We start from the raw sequence: 15,790 nt of genomic DNA, 5'->3' as shown, positions 1-15,790 counted from the left end.
TACAAATAGTTATCATCCTGTAAACATAAAATAGTTTTGAACTTGATAAACTGATGCTAAATTTGAAATTATGTCCTACATTTTAGGGAACAGGCTTTGAAAGAAGACAAAGAATGCGGCGTGAGAATATTTTCCCGGGCTTGAGCGCCATCTGGTGTACAATGCGTAAAATGACAACACATTTAGAGCCATTCGCGAGCTCGTCGACAGGTGGCGGTATTGGAAAAAGACCATTGACAGTTCATATCGCCTAGCGGGTGGTCGTGTTGCTAAGACAAGACAGGACCCTGTAAAGGACGCTAGAAGCTAACAAACGTATTGTTTCATTAGTTATAATGTTATGAATTGATATCTGCTTTGCAATCAGTTTTCCGGAGTATAGACGCATGAAACCGAGGTAAGAAGAGACAATGATGAATGAATGGTTCTCAGACAGCCATGAGCATCTTTGCTAACTTGTAGCTTACGTTGGTGATGCTGGTGTTGTTATGTGGCTGTACGATGTTTACTATCACTAGCCATTGAAGGAAACACTATATAGCCGATTGACGTTGGTGGGTTATTTCAGTTGTTTTGCATAGATAACCTTATTGGCGGTAGTGCTGAGCGATTAATGCTTTTTGAGGTCGGTTCGATTTCGGTTCATTATGAACAAAAATAATCACGGTTTTCGATTTCGACTTTGGGTTAAATGCAGTAATAACACAGAATAAAACAATTAATAAATGTACTATGATGGTGGTAGTGACTGCCCATCACTGCTATCACTTATTAACCATCATATTCACATTACTGTATTTCCGTTGTTTATATTACGTTTTTTTATTTGATGTTTTTATTATTTTATTCTAAATCATCATCTCATCGCTATAGAGCTGCTGCCTATGCTGTCTGACAAAATCACTGTTTTGTAGTTCTTCAAAGTAAATAAGGCATACTTTTATGACTACTGAATACCAACTATCAATCACTTAGATCATGTATTTTCAGCTAGAGATACCTGGCCAAGCAACAGCTGCTCTCAATAGAGGTCTCATAATACCCATAAAACCTAGCCATCAAAAGTGACCTTGTCCCAGAGAGATTTACACGGTTAACAAAACGTCACGCAAGGGTAAACCTACACGAAACACAGACCTTATTTTAAGTGTTTCTAAAGTCCTCTATGGGAAAAATGAATGATGGAAAAATGATTGGAACCATTTCCTTGTCTGACCACTAGGTTTTTATGACTCACACTGTGGTACTCTATATATCCATCCCTTCATGATCGTGCATTCTTGTATCTTCCTTAGCAGGTGTAAAAAAAGAAGAAACGGACCTGACAGGTAGATGCGAAATGGATTATGGTCATTGTAGTTAATTACCATGTTTTCTGCGCTAAACTATGTAGAATGTTGGCCTGTTGGAAACTACAACACCCTACTACATTGCACAGTTCAGGCTGGTTCTCATTTCTCTTTAGAGAAGCTGTGCACTTTGAACTCACAGAAAAACATTTATAATTAGTTGTTTAAAACCTGAAAAAGCTTAGCCAGGTATGAACGATGTGTGCAGCGATGGTGGTGGTAACCTGCATATTGTTTTATTCCTATATTACACAGATCAGAAAAAAACCCATAATGGACTATTTTGTATGATTTCTCTTTCCCAGGTTAGGTGTATGAAGGGAGGACCTTGAGAGTGTCTTGAAGATGAGGCGTCTGTACAGGAAGTCTGGTTAAGGAGCTGGATGCCTTCCCCAAGGTCCCAGAGAGCTATGTCGAGACCACAGCCACAGGGGGGACAGGTGAGATTCCACTCTCAATACTGCTTACATATGTCTGAATGCTGATTCAATAGCCCCAACTTTGAATGATGTCGCTGATGTTCTTCTCTCGCCCGTCCATAGTGTCCTTGATAGCATTCACTGCCATGGCACTGCTGGCCTTCTTTGAGTTCTTTGTGTATCGGGACACCTGGATGAAGTATGAATACGAAGTGGATAAAGATTTTTCAAGGTACATAGAAATGTTGATTTTGTTTCATCTTGATAAGCTGTTATTTAAGCCTGAACTGTGTTTTACTGCCAGTACATTATCTTGGAATCTGACAATACTTTGTTTGTTTACAAGTAAATTGTTTATAAACAAAAGAGTAAAACAAGCTTCTATTTTGGGTTCTGATTGGGTTAGACAGTTAAACTAAGCTCATGAGACTTTTATGTTTTATTCTTAAATAATCAATGGCTATAATAATCAATGGCTATATATCATTAATTTAAAAGTAAAACAATTCAGGTAGTAATGGTAGATTGGTCCTTTAAGCACTTTGTTAATAGTCAGAAAATCTCACTCAACCACATTCCAAAAGACAAAAACGATTTTGTCCTCCTTCCTGTATGAAATGAGTAGTTAACCTGTTTCTCCCAACTCTCCTTAGGACCCTGTTGCTGATACAGAACAGGTTGAAGGAGTAGCATTCTCTACAGGAGGTCTTGTACAAGAGTATTCTAAAGGGAGCTCCTACGGCCTTGCCCCCTAGGTTAGTAGGCGTGCCTTGCCCCCTAGGTTAGTAGGCGTGCCTTGCCCCCTAGGTTAGTAGGCCTGCCTTGCCCCCTAGGTTAGTAGGCCTGCCTTGCCCCCTAGGTTAGTAGGCTTGCCTTGCCCCCTAGGTTAGTAGGTGTGCCTTGCCCCCTAGGTTAGTAGGCGTGCCTTGCCCCCTAGGTTAGTAGGCGTGCCTTGCCCCCTAGGTTAGTAGGCGTGCCTTGCCCCCTAGGTTAGTAGGCGTGCCTTGCCCCCAAGGTTAGTAGGTCTGCCTTGCCCCCAAGGTTAGTAGGCCTGCCTTGCCCCCAAGGTTAGTAGGCCTGCCTTGCCCCCAAGGTTAGTAGGCCTGCCTTGCCCCCAAGGTTAGTAGGCCTGCCTTGCCCCCAAGGTTAGTAGGCCTGCCTTGCCCCCAAGGTTAGTAGGCCTGCCTTGCCCCCAAGGTTAGTAGGCCTGCCTTGCCCCAAGGTTAGTAGGCCTGCCTTGCCCCCTAGGTTAGTAGGCCTGCCTTGCCCCCAAGGTTAGTAGGCCTGCCTTGCCCCCAAGGTTAGTAGGCCTGCCTTGCCCCCAAGGTTAGTAGGCCTGCCTTGCCCCCAAGGTTAGTAGGCCTGCCTTGCCCCCAAGGTTAGTAGGCCTGCCTTGCCCCCAAGGTTAGTAGGCCTGCCTTGCCCCCAAGGTTAGTAGGCCTGCCTTGCCCTCAAGGTTAGTAGGCCTGCCTTGCCCTCAAGGTTAGTAGGCCTGCCTTGCCCTCTAGGTTAGTAGGCCTGCCTTGCCCTCTAGGTTAGTAGGCCTGCCTTGCCCTCTAGGTTAGTAGGCCTGCCTTGCCCTCTAGGTTAGTAGGCCTGCCTTGCCCTCTAGGTTAGTAGGCCTGCCTTGCCCTCTAGGTTAGTAGGCCTGCCTTGCCCTCTAGGTTAGTAGGCCTGCCTTGCCCTCTAGGTTAGTAGGCCTGCCTTGCCCCCTAGGTTAGTAGGCCTGCCTTGCCCTCTAGGTTAGTAGGCGTGCCTTGCCCCCAAGGTTAGTAGGCCTGCCTTGCCCCCAAGGTTAGTAGGCGTGCCTTGCCCCCAAGGTTAGTAGGCGTGCCTTGCCCTCAAGGTTAGTAGGCGTGCCTTGCCCCCTAGGTTAGTAGGCGTGCCTTGCCCCCTAGGTTAGTAGGCGTGCCTTGCCCCCTAGGTTAGTAGGCGTGCCTTGCCCCCAAGGTTAGTAGGCCTGCCTTGCCCCCAAGGTTAGTAGGCCTGCCTTGCCCCCAAGGTTAGTAGGCCTGCCTTGCCCCCAAGGTTAGTAGGCCTGCCTTGCCCCCAAGGTTAGTAGGCCTGCCTTGCCCCCAAGGTTAGTAGGCCTGCCTTGCCCCCAAGGTTAGTAGGCCTGCCTTGCCCCCAAGGTTAGTAGGCCTGCCTTGCCCCCAAGGTTAGTAGGCCTGCCTTGCCCCCAAGGTTAGTAGGCCTGCCTTGCCCCCAAGGTTAGTAGGAATGCCTTGCCCCCAAGGTTAGTAGGCCTGCCTTGCCCTCTAGGTTAGTAGGCCTGCCTTGCCCTCTAGGTTAGTAGGCCTGCCTTGCCCTCTAGGTTAGTAGGCCTGCCTTGCCCTCTAGGTTAGTAGGCCTGCCTTGCCCTCTAGGTTAGTAGGCCTGCCTTGCCCTCTAGGTTAGTAGGCCTGCCTTGCCCTCTAGGTTAGTAGGCCTGCCTTGCCCCCTAGGTTAGTAGGCGTGCCTTGCCCCCTAGGTTAGTAGGTGTGCCTTGCCCCCTAGGTTAGTAGGCGTGCCTTGCCCCCTAGGTTAGTAGGCGTGCCTTGCCCCCTAGGTTAGTAGGCGTGCCTTGCCCCCTAGGTTAGTAGGCTTGCCTTGCCCCCTAGGTTAGTAGGCCTGCCTTGCCCCCAAGGTTAGTAGGCCTGCCTTGCCCCCAAGGTTAGTAGGCCTGCCTTGCCCCCAAGGTTAGTAGGCCTGCCTTGCCCCCAAGGTTAGTAGGCCTGCCTTGCCCCCAAGGTTAGTAGACCTGCCTTGCCCCCAAGGTTAGTAGACCTGCCTTGCCCCCAAGGTTAGTAGACCTGCCTTGCCCCCAAGGTTAGTAGGCCTGCCTTGCCCCCAAGGTTAGTAGGCCTGCCTTGCCCCCAAGGTTAGTAGGCCTGCCTTGCCCCCAAGGTTAGTAGGCCTGCCTTGCCCCCAAGGTTACTAGGCCTGCCTTGCCCTCTAGGTTAGTAGGCCTGCCTTGCCCCCAAGGTTAGTAGGCCTGCCTTGCCCCCAAGGTTAGTAGGCCTGCCTTGCCCCCAAAGTTACTAGGCCTGCCTTGCCCCCAAGGTTACTAGGCCTGCCTTGCCCCCAAGGTTAGTAGGCCTGCCTTGCCCCCTAGGTTAGTAGGCGTGCCTTGCCCTCTAGGTTAGTAGACCTGCCTTGCCCCCAAGGTTAGTAGGCGTGCCTTGCCCCCAAGGTTAGTAGGCGTGCCTTGCCCCCTAGGTTAGTAGGCGTGCCTTGCCCCCAAGGTTAGTAGGCGTGCCTTGCCCTCTAGGTTAGTAGGCCTGCCCAAGGTTGGTAGGGCTCTCATGCAAAATGCATCACTACTGAGGTGTTGGGAAAATGCATTAAGTACAGATATGTTTTCCTACAAAGTATGTGTGTGTGTCTTCAGAGAGGGGACCGCCTCAGAGCCCTTAAGTGCCTGTAGGATACATGGGCACGTCAACAAAGTGGCTGGGAACTTCCACATCACAGTGGGAAAGTAAGATACCAGTACACATTTCTATAAGCGTGATATATTTAAGCAATAAGTCACCTCAGGGGTTTGTCATATAGGGCCAATATACCACAGCTGAGGGCTGTTCTAATGCACAACGCAACGTGGAGTGCCTGGACACAGCCCTTAGCCGTGGTACATTGGCCATATATCACAAACCCCTGAGGTGCCTTATTGCTGTTATAAACTGGTTACCAATGTAATTAGAGCAGTAAAAATACATGTTTTGTCATACCCAGGGTATACAGTCTGATATACCACGGCTTTCAACCAATCAGCATTCAGGGCCCGAACAACAGGGTTATATTTAAGTGCATGTTGTATGTAAATCATTCTTTATGGGTGTCATGGGGGAAAGCTATGTAATACTTCCACAGACTCAGAGGTTCATGGAGTTTGTCTCATACGTTAGAATCTTCCAAGCTCCACAAATTGATGCTGTGAATGATTTATGATTGATGAGAAAAAAGGGCACTCAACCTATAGAGCACAGTATATTTATTTTTGATGAAAATGCTCCTCACGCTTCCAACCCTCTGTCCAACCCTCTGTCCAACCCTCTGTCCAACCCTCTGTCCAACCCTCTGTCCAACCCTCTGTCTAACCCTCTGTCCAACCCTCTGTCCAACCCTCTGTCTAACCCTCTGTCTAACCCTCTGTCTAACCCTCTGTCTAACCCTCTGTCCAACCCTCTGTCCAACCCTCTGTCCAACCCTCTGTCCAACCCTCTGTCTAACCCTCTGTCTAACCCTCTGTCCAACCCTCTGTCCAACCCTCTGTCCAACCCTCTGTCCAACCCTCTGTCCAACCCTCTGTCTAACCCTCTGTCCAACCCTCTGTCCAACCCTCTGTCCAACCCTCTGTCCAACCCTCTGTCCAACCCTCTGTCCAACCCTCTGTCCAACCCTCTGTCTAACCCTGTGTCTAACCCTGTGTCTAACCCTGTGTCTAACCCTGTGTCTAACCCTGTGTCTAACCCTGTGTCTAACCCTCTGTCCAACCCTGTGTCCAACCCTGTGTCCAACCCTCTGTCCAACCCTCTGTCTAACCCTGTGTCTAACCCTGTGTCTAACCCTCTGTCCAACCCTCTGTCCAACCCTGTGTCCAACCCTGTGTCCAACCCTGTGTCCAACCCTGTGTCCAACCCTCTGTCTAACCCTCTGTCTAACCCTCTGTCTAACCCTCTGTCTAACCCTCTGTCTAACCCTCTGTCTTTCTCAGGCCTATTCATCATCCTCGTGGCCATGCTCATATAGCAGCTTTTGTAAGTTCTCTGTCAGCCTGACCAGGAAGGGTGACACTCATTTGCATAAGTTATTTGTTTTTGACAAGGACAACATTAGTACTGTTCTCTGGTTGCTTACATTGCATGTTTCAAGTGATAGATAAGAGCCGTATCTATTCTAATGCAGTGCCAAATAACTATTTTCTCAGAATGATTCACTCCCAAATAGAGGTTTTCACTGTCGCATTCCACCTGACTGCATGTGAGCTGGGTTTCATCAATGCATTGCAGCGTACAACTTCTCCCATCGGATAGACCATCTGTCTTTCGGAGAAGAAATCTCCGGCATCATCAATCCTCTGGACGGAACAGAGAAAATCACCAGCTACCGTAAATTACTGCTCCTCCTCACTGAGACCAGGAAGTAAACACATGAATATGTTCTTATTAAACCTCATTCAGCTGTTACTCAATGTGTAGCTTCCAGCCTATTCTGCTCAGAATGGCGTCATGAGTTTGCAGGGAGAAAATGTAGCTATTTGTATCCGTTTGAAGTGGATTTACTGCAGGCTTGCTTTCATTCACTTGCCGTTCAAAGCAGCCTAGTTTCTCCAGGGGAAAGAACTGAAGCCCCCTATTTCACCTTTTCTAGAAGTATTCTGTGTAGTCTGTCACTAGATGGATGGGCTAAAAGGCTTTGCTCTTTGTCTTGTTGTTGCAGATAATGAGATGTTCCAGTATTTCATTACGGTGGTACCTACCAAACTGCACACGTCCAAGATGTCGGCAGAGATACAGAGAGGGTAAGTCCTGATTTAGGCACAGATCTAGTATCAGCCTACCTTCCCCAAATCCTCATATTAACCATCAGGGGGAAAGAAATTCTATTCGATGTTGACCATGATGGAGGATGCTGCAGTGGGTTCAGATGATTGATGGATCCATCCATCCATCCAGTCCATTCAGCTCCCTCTGCTGGCTGCCAAAAGTTACTTCTAGCTCCGCTGTATAACACCACCACCTGAGACAGTCATAGATTTCTGTCTTACAAACACACATTCACATACACAAAGGCTAATGCTAGAAAGGCCTGTGTGTGTGTGTGTGTGTGTGTGTGTGTGTGTGTGTGTGTGTGTGTGTGTGTGTGTGTGTAAAGGAGAGAATAACCATAACCCCCTTCCCCACTCTACCTACCCACTGTCTGGTCTAGTAGCGGGTGAGCAACCATGCGGCGGGCAGCCACGGCGTGTCTGGGATCTTTAGGAAGTACGACACCAGCTCTCTGATGGTGACGGTCAGTGAGCAGCACATGCCCCTCTGGCAGTACCTGGTACGACTCTGTGGCATCATCGGGGGTATCTTCTCCACCACAGGTCCAGACAACACTCACTCTTACCACCCAGGGTCATGGGCAGACCTCATACTCTTCATGTCTCACAAATCATTCCACGGCTGCTTTGCCAGCCTGATACTGTGCCACGTTAGAGAAATGCACCCTGAACATCTTCATTGATCTTCTCTCTCCCACAGGCATGATCCATGGGTTTGTTGGCTTCTGTTTCGACATAGTCTGCTGTCGCTTCAAACTAGGCCCATATAAACCTAGAGAGGTGAGCCCAGTCTTCTATGTTCAAAATGATGGTAAATCCTTACATGTACCGGTTTCCCTGTGTCTCACTGGTATTATCTGTCTCAGCCTCCAGTATTTATGCTGCAGTAGTTTATGTGCCGGGGGGCTAGGGTCAGTCTGTTTCATCTGGAGTATTCTCTTGTCTTATCCGGTGTCCTGTGTGAATTTAAATATGCTCTCTCTAATTCTCTCTTTCTCTCTTTCTTTCTTTCTCTCGGAGGACCTGAGCCCTAGGACCATGCCTCAGGACTACTTGACATGATGACTCCTTGCTGTCCCCAGTCCACCTGGCCGTGCTGCTGCTCCAGTTTCAACTATTCTGCCTGCGGCTACGGAACCCTGACCTGTTCACCGGACGTGCTTGTTGCACCCTCGACAACTACAATGATTATTATTATTTGACCATGCTGGTCATTTATGAACATTTTAACATCTTGACCATGTTCTGTTATAATATCCACCCGGCACAGCCAGAAGAGGACTGGCCACCCCTCATAGCCTGGTTCCTCTCTAGGTTTCTTCCTAGGTTTTTGGCCTTTCTAGGGAGTTTTTCCTAGGGAGTTTTTCCTACCCACCGTGCCTCTTTCACATGCATTGCTTGCTGTTTGGGGTTTTAGGCTGGGTTTCTGTACAGCACTTTGAGATTTCAGCTGATATACGAAGGGCTATATAAATAAATTTGATTTGATATTAGTGTATTTACACTGTACCTCTACATGTTCTCTATTTCCAGGTGGTTCTCCCAGATCCCCATGTGAACAACCGTGCTGCTCCGCTCCTGACACGTACAGGAGTAGCCCTCTGACCTGCGCCCATACTCACAAAGCTCTCTGAGTAGGAGTGCTGAGCTTGGATCAGTTTCGCCCTTTTGGATCATAAGATAAGATTATATGGACAGATCCTAGATCAGCACTCCTACTGTGAGATGTTTTGTGGATATGGGACCTGGAGCCTGCTGCTGATCGTGCACCTACTGTCCCTTCACCTGTGGGGGAATCCAGGAAGGGGGGAATCCAGGAAGAGAAGTCTCTAATCACAAGTATGTGGATTGCTGGGAGTTTGTTTTGAACCAAATAAGAGTAAACTGATTAGGATCCGACAATCATAATTGTTCTATTTATTGTTTTGGACAGTATCCTCATATGACTACCATTATAATATATTTATATCCTGTAAGTATGTATTTTACACTAGAAAATGGAAAGCAGCTAACTCCCCTGTTTTATCAGGCTTAGTGTGTAAAGGTTATTGGGACGTTGTCATCTGTAAGTTAGGCTGAATGAAATCTGATCCTTCTATGTTATCATTCATACCATTAACATGTCATCTTTGTTATTTTTCTATCTATTTGCACTGTTGTTCAGTATCTGTTTCACATCTGTCAATGGGAGATGTCCTATTAAATGTGTTTTAGTGCACTTCACCACTTCATGTTGTACACTTTACATTCATTTAAATATCTCTCGTTTGGTATCCCACTATCTTCTGGTGATGGTGCATGCTCTTAGCCTGCGCTTACACAGGTAGTCCATTTCAGATCTTTTTTCCCACTAATTGGTCTTTTGACCAATCACATCAGATCTTTTCACGTCCAATCTTTTTCAGATCTGATTGGTCAAAAGACCAATTAGTTAAAAAAAGATCAGAATTGGGCTGCCTGTAAGAACGCAGCCATGGAAGTAGGCTAAATCTAGTTTCTACATGAGGCAGCAGTGTATGAAGCAGAATGATTAGCACACTGACCAATTTGTTGTCTTTTGGTTTATTCATGTTTTGCCAAACAAACTAAGTGTTTTCAGAGCAGGAAGAGGGTCGTTTAACATTTGCCAATTACATTTGAAAAAGGAAAATTCAACAAAATAAACAAAGTCATAAGTGTTGCAGTTCACAGAACACTGCCCAGTTAGCTCTGATCTACCCACAGTGCTCTGCTTCCACTATGTACCATAACAAAGACACTGCTTTGTTATCAACATGACAGATGCCAAGATCCATAACAAGCAAGACATTTTGTTCAACTTCATTGTACAGGAAAAGCCATTTTCTCTGTTGGGCATGCATTTGGTTCATAGTCCCCTACTGAATGTAGGAAAGGACGGTCACCATTGTTGCACACCATTACTGGCTCACATGGAAACATGTTTTTCCAGAGGGAGGATTTGGGGTACATTTAGTCAAGACTTCTACCATAGACACTGTATATAGATGTATCATCTCATAAAGTGGACTGCTGCTGTCTGCCACAAGTAACACTTCAGATCGAGTCTGGGGAGCTCTGTGGTAGTCAGACTCCTGCAGAATCAACCCTCAGGAATACTACTCTTTTAAGTAGTCTAGAAAAATAATATACAACTATTTACACATCTCCTAAACTTGTTTATATATGATACTGTCACCATCTACAGTGCATTCGGAAAGTATTCAGACCCATTGACTTTTTCCACACTGTTACATTACAGCCTTATTCTAAAATTGATTAAATTGCCCCCCCATCTACACACAATACCCCATAATGACAAAGCAAAAACAGGTCTTTATAAATTTGAGCAAATTTATAAAAACTGAAGTATCACATTTACATAAATATTCAGACCCTTTACTCAGTACTTTGTTGAAGCACCTTTGGCAGCGATTACAGCCTTGAGTCTTCTTTGGTATGACGCTATAAGTTTGGCACACCTGTATTTGGGGAGTTTCTCCCATTCTGCTCTGCAGATCCTATCAAGCTCTGTCAGGTTGGATGGGGAACGTCGCTGCACAGCGATGTTCAGGTCTCTAGAGATGTTTGATCGGGTTCAAGTCCGGGCTCTGGCTGGGCCACGGACATTCAGAGACTTGTCCCAAAGCCACTCCTGCGTTGTCTTGGCTGTGTGCTTAGGGTTGTTGTCCTGTTGGAAGGTGAACCTTTGCCCCAGTCTGATGTCCTGAGCGCTCTGGAGCAGGTTTTTCATCAAGGCTCTCTGTACTTTGCTCCGTTCATCTTTCCTTCTATCCTGACTAGTCTCCCAGTCCCTGCTGCTGAAAAACATCCCCACAGCATAATGCTGCCACCACCATGCTTCACCGTAGGGATAGTGCCAGATTCCTCCAGACGTGACGATTGCTGGGCAGCCAGCTCTAGAAAGAGTATTGGTGGTTCCAAACTTCTTCCATTTAAGAATGATGGAGGCCACTGTGTTCTTGGGGACCTTCAATGCTGCAGAAATCTTTTGGTACCCTTCCCCAGATCTGTGCCTCAACACAATCCTGTCTCAGAGCTCTACGGACAATTCCTTCGACCTCATGGCTTGGTTTTTGCTCTGACATGCACTGTCAACTGTGGGACCTTAGACAGTTGTGTGCCTTTCCAAATCATGTCCAATCAATTGAATTTACCACAGGTGGACTCCAAGTTGTAGAAACAGCTCAAGGATGATCAATGGAAACAGGATGCACCTGAGCTCAATTGAGTCTCATAGCAAATGTCTGAATACTTCATGTAAATAGGGTATTTCTGTTTATTTAATACATTTTCAAAAATGTCTAAACCTGTTTTCGCTTTGGTATTGTGTGTAGGTTGAGGAAAAACATTTATTTAACCAATTTTAGAACAAGGCTGTAATGTAACAAAATTTGGAAAAAGTCAAGGGGTCTGAATACTTTCCGAATGCACTGTACCACTTAAGACAAGCCTTAGTTTGACGCAATTATTTATAAAGATGAAAAAATAGTCAACTTAGTTTCAATATAAACTGCTGTACAAAACAGGCAAAAAGTGGACACCTAGTAAAACAAAGAATGAGTCTTATGCGTTATGTCAAACATACCGATGTCAATATTCAGTAGTTGTCAAGCGTTAGTAGTACTACAGTAGCGGTCTCCAGTGGTCAAGATTTAGGGCTTCATTCAATCCGCATCAGAAGTTCAGCTTTACAGCATGATTCAAACAAAGGGAATGTTCCTGCATTTTGCAGACTGCATTCACGGTAAAAGCTGCACATGTTGGCTCAATTGGAAATGACCTTTCATTTATATTGCGGAGTCTGTAATGCTTCAACTTTACAGATTGAATAAAGCCCTTAATGTGATCAACACTGAAGTTACTCTCGGATATCCTTAGCTGGCCTCGCTACAGAGTACAGGTTCCCAAATATTCTGTCAGTACAAACCAATACAAGGTAAAAACACATCGCCCATGGAAGAAGAGAGGCCATGGATATCTCAGGATTCACACATTAAGAGTCAATGTACAGAAATTGTCTTTCAGTGGAGGTTTGATATACAGTATTTCAAGTATGCAAAAAAATCCTCTATTCCAAGACATTGTATCTGGGTTGGGGAGGACGTAAACTATGAGCAAAAACGTGGGGAGAGTATACAATGGGTTTATTGTTGCATATGTAATCTGTCGCTTTAAGAAAAGCCGTAGTTAGAAAATAAATAACACTTACGTAGTGGTTTTACTGTATGACGTACAACAGGGTCAGAAGGAACAGTGTCTGGTTGAGGAGTGGGGTTGTGTGCTGCTGGAGGTCTGAGGGGTGTGGTCTGGTTGAGGAGTGGGGTTGTGTGCTGCTGGAGGTCTGAGGGGTGAGGTCTGGTTGAGGAGTGGGGTTGTGTCCTGCTGGAGGTCTGAGGGGTGAGGTCTGGTTGAGGAGTGGGGTTGTGTCCTGCTGGAGGTCTGAGGGGTGTGGTCTGGTTGAGGAGTGGGGTTGTATCCTGCTGGAGGTCTGAGGGGTGTGGTCTGGTTGAGGAGTGGGGTTGTATCCTGCTGGAGGTCTGAGGGGTGTGGTCTGATTGAGGAGTGGGGTTGTGTCCTGCTGGAGGTCTGAGGGGTGTGGTCTGGTTGAGGAGTGGGGTTGTGTCCTGCTGGAGGTCTGAGGGGTGTGGTCTGGTTGAGGAGTGGGGTTGTATCCTGCTGGAGGTCTGAGGGGTGTGGTCTGGTTGAGGAGTGGGGTTGTATCCTGCTGGAGGTCTGAGGGGTGTGGTCTGGTTGAGGAGTGGGGTTGTGTGCTGCTGGAGGTCTGAGGGGTGTGGTCTGGTTGAGGAGTGGGGTTGTGTGCTGCTGGAGGTCTGAGGGGTGTGGTCTGGTTGAGGAGTGGGGTTGTATCCTGCTGGAGGTCTGAGGGGTGTGGTCTGGTTGAGGAGTGGGGTTGTATCCTGCTGGAGGTCTGAGGGGTGAGGTCTGGTTGAGGAGTGGGGTTGTGTCCTGCTGGAGGTCTGAGGGGTGAGGTCTGGTTGAGGAGTGGGGTTGTGTGCTGCTGGAGGTCTGAGGGGTGTGGTCTGGTTGAGGAGTGGGGTTGTATCCTGCTGGAGGTCTGAGGGGTGTGGTCTGGTTGAGGAGTGGGGTTGTATCCTGCTGGAGGTCTGAGGGGTGTGGTCTGGTTGAGGAGTGGGGTTGTGTGCTGCTGGAGGTCTGAGGGGTGTGGTCTGGTTGAGGAGTGGGGTTGTATCCTGCTGGAGGTCTGAGGGGTGTGGTCTGGTTGAGGAGTGGGGTTGTGTGCTGCTGGAGGTCTGAGGGGTGTGGTCTGGTTGAGGAGTGGGGTTGTGTGCTGCTGGAGGTCTGAGGGGTGTGGTCTGGTTGAGGAGTGGGGTTGTATCCTGCTGGAGGTCTGAGGGGTGTGGTCTGGTTGAGGAGTGGGGTTGTGTGCTGCTGGAGGTCTGAGGGGTGTGGTCTGGTTGAGGAGTGGGGTTGTGTGCTGCTGGAGGTCTGAGGGGTGTGGTCTGGTTGAGGAGTGGGGTTGTGTCCTGCTGGAGGTCTGAGGGGTGTGGTCTGGTTGAGGAGTGGGGTTGTATCCTGCTGGAGGTCTGAGGGGTGTGGTCTGGTTGAGGAGTGGGGTTGTGTGCTGCTGGGTCTGAGGGGTGTGGTCTGGTTGAGGAGTGGGGTTGTATCCTGCTGGAGGTCTGAGGGGTGTGGTCTGGTTGAGGAGTGGGGTTGTATCCTGCTGGAGGTCTGAGGGGTGTGGTCTGGTTGAGGAGTGGGGTTGTGTGCTGCTGGAGGTCTGAGGGGTGTGGTCTGGTTGAGGAGTGGGGTTGTGTGCTGCTGGAGGTCTGAGGGGTGTGGTCTGGTTGAGGAGTGGGGTTGTATCCTGCTGGAGGTCTGAGGGGTGTGGTCTGGTTGAGGAGTGGGGTTGTGTGCTGCTGGAGGTCTGAGGGGTGTGGTCTGGTTGAGGAGTGGGGTTGTGTGCTGCTGGAGGTCTGAGGGGTGTGGTCTGGTTGAGGAGTGGGGTTGTGTGCTGCTGGAGGTCTGAGGGGTGTGGTCTGGTTGAGGAGTGGGGTTGTGTGCTGCTGGAGGTCTGAGGGGTGTGGTCTGGTTGAGGAGTGGGGTTGTGTGCTGCTGGGTCTGAGGGGTGTGGTCTGGTTGAGGAGTGGGGTTGTGTGCTGCTGGAGGTCTGAGGGGTGTGGTCTGGTTGAGGAGTGGGGTTGTGTGCTGCTGGAGGTCTGAGGGGTGAGGTCTGGTTGAGGAGGCGAGCAGGGCGTTCAGCTGGTCAACAGTCAGTTGGTCATCAGTTGGTGAGTGTGCTGGAGGCCCTGAAGTAGGAGAGGAACTTGAAGCAGAGGCTGACCACAAAGTACCAGATGTTCCTGGCCATCTGAGAGCGGGCGATGAACACCCTCCAGATGAAGACCAGCAGTAGAGTGTTGAATGTGTAGCGGATGTTCCTCAGCCTGAGGGAGGGAGATGGAAGTACACTGTCATTTACATCCTTCTTCAAAATAAGACAGGAACAAACACAGTCAGCCCTGTAAGTAGTCTACTCACTTCCTGAGGTGTTGCCTGGCTGCAGGGATGTCGGACATGTCTTCATTCAGAACGTACTTCTTGGTGCCGATGCAGTAGTTCTCTATGTACTCCGGCCAGTTCAGCTGACGCACGTCAAAGTTGAATGTCTGGGAGAGAGAGTTAGGATGTTGATGTGCAGTACGACATGGCTATTATGGTCACATTCTGTCGATTATGAAAACCTTTGGGATATCTATAATTTAACCTTCTGAAATTGAATGATGTAAGTACTTTATTTTACCTTTAACTAGGCAAGTCAGTTAAGAACAAATTTTTATTTTCGATGACGGCCTAGGAACAGTGGGTTAACTGCCTTGTTCAGGGGTAGAACGACAGATGTTTACCTTGTCAGCTCGGGGATTCGATCTTGCAACCTTTCGGTTACTAGTCCAACGCTCTAAACACTAGGCTACGCTGCCGTATTAGTGACCTGTTGTCTTGAAATCAATAAAGCTGTTTGTTTGAGCTGAAATGATGGCTTGGTGGCATTACTAGGTGAAAAACATACCATTGACTATATACATCAACATGCGGAGATACAGTGTGTGCATAGAGGATGGATGCTGAGTCTACTGTACCTTCCTGTCCTCAGGGCTGAGGTGGCTCATCAGCATGTTCATGTTCTCTGAGTTCCACTCCCAGTCCTGACTGCTGAAGTACTCCAGCAGGCCGATGGCCTTGTGCAGCCGGTTGAAGATACGCATCATCCTACACAGAGAGGGAGGAATGGAGGATCTCCGTCCAAATGTACTGCATGTATATAACACAATTGTAATGTTCGTTTCACTGAAGACTTCATTAAAGATCACTTGTATGCAGCAAACACTGATTTCTTATTTCTTTATGATTACAGATCATTTTATTTTTTACATCACACTGTGTTGATTGGGTTGAAAACAAGTAGGTAGTTACATTTTCATAGACCGAAC

General features: G+C 47.8%; 1 protein-coding gene and 1 pseudogene across 1 annotated transcript in view; one reads left to right on the top strand and one right to left on the bottom strand.

Moving 5' to 3' along the window:
* Positions 1 to 250: 250 nt before the first annotated feature.
* On the top strand, positions 251 to 15,684 carry LOC115180142 (mineralocorticoid receptor-like; annotated as a pseudogene).
* The window catches only part of LOC115180093 (fatty acyl-CoA reductase 1), a 102,876-nt gene continuing 101,646 nt past the window's right edge, over positions 14,561 to 15,790 (bottom strand). Inside the window, exons 10-12 of the mRNA XM_029742005.1 lie at positions 15,440 to 15,569; positions 14,841 to 14,968; positions 14,561 to 14,746 (exon numbers count right to left, since the gene is read on the bottom strand). Coding sequence (XP_029597865.1) covers positions 14,584 to 14,746; positions 14,841 to 14,968; positions 15,440 to 15,569 — 421 coding nt within the window. The 3' untranslated portion in view covers positions 14,561 to 14,583. The remainder of the gene's footprint in view (positions 14,747 to 14,840; positions 14,969 to 15,439; positions 15,570 to 15,790) is intronic.

This window comes from Salmo trutta, chromosome 40, assembly GCF_901001165.1.
Source record: "Salmo trutta chromosome 40, fSalTru1.1, whole genome shotgun sequence".
Taxonomy (NCBI): Eukaryota; Metazoa; Chordata; class Actinopteri; order Salmoniformes; family Salmonidae; genus Salmo; species Salmo trutta.
Note: the sequence above shows the minus strand (reverse complement) of the source record. Positions and strands in the feature narration are given on the sequence as shown.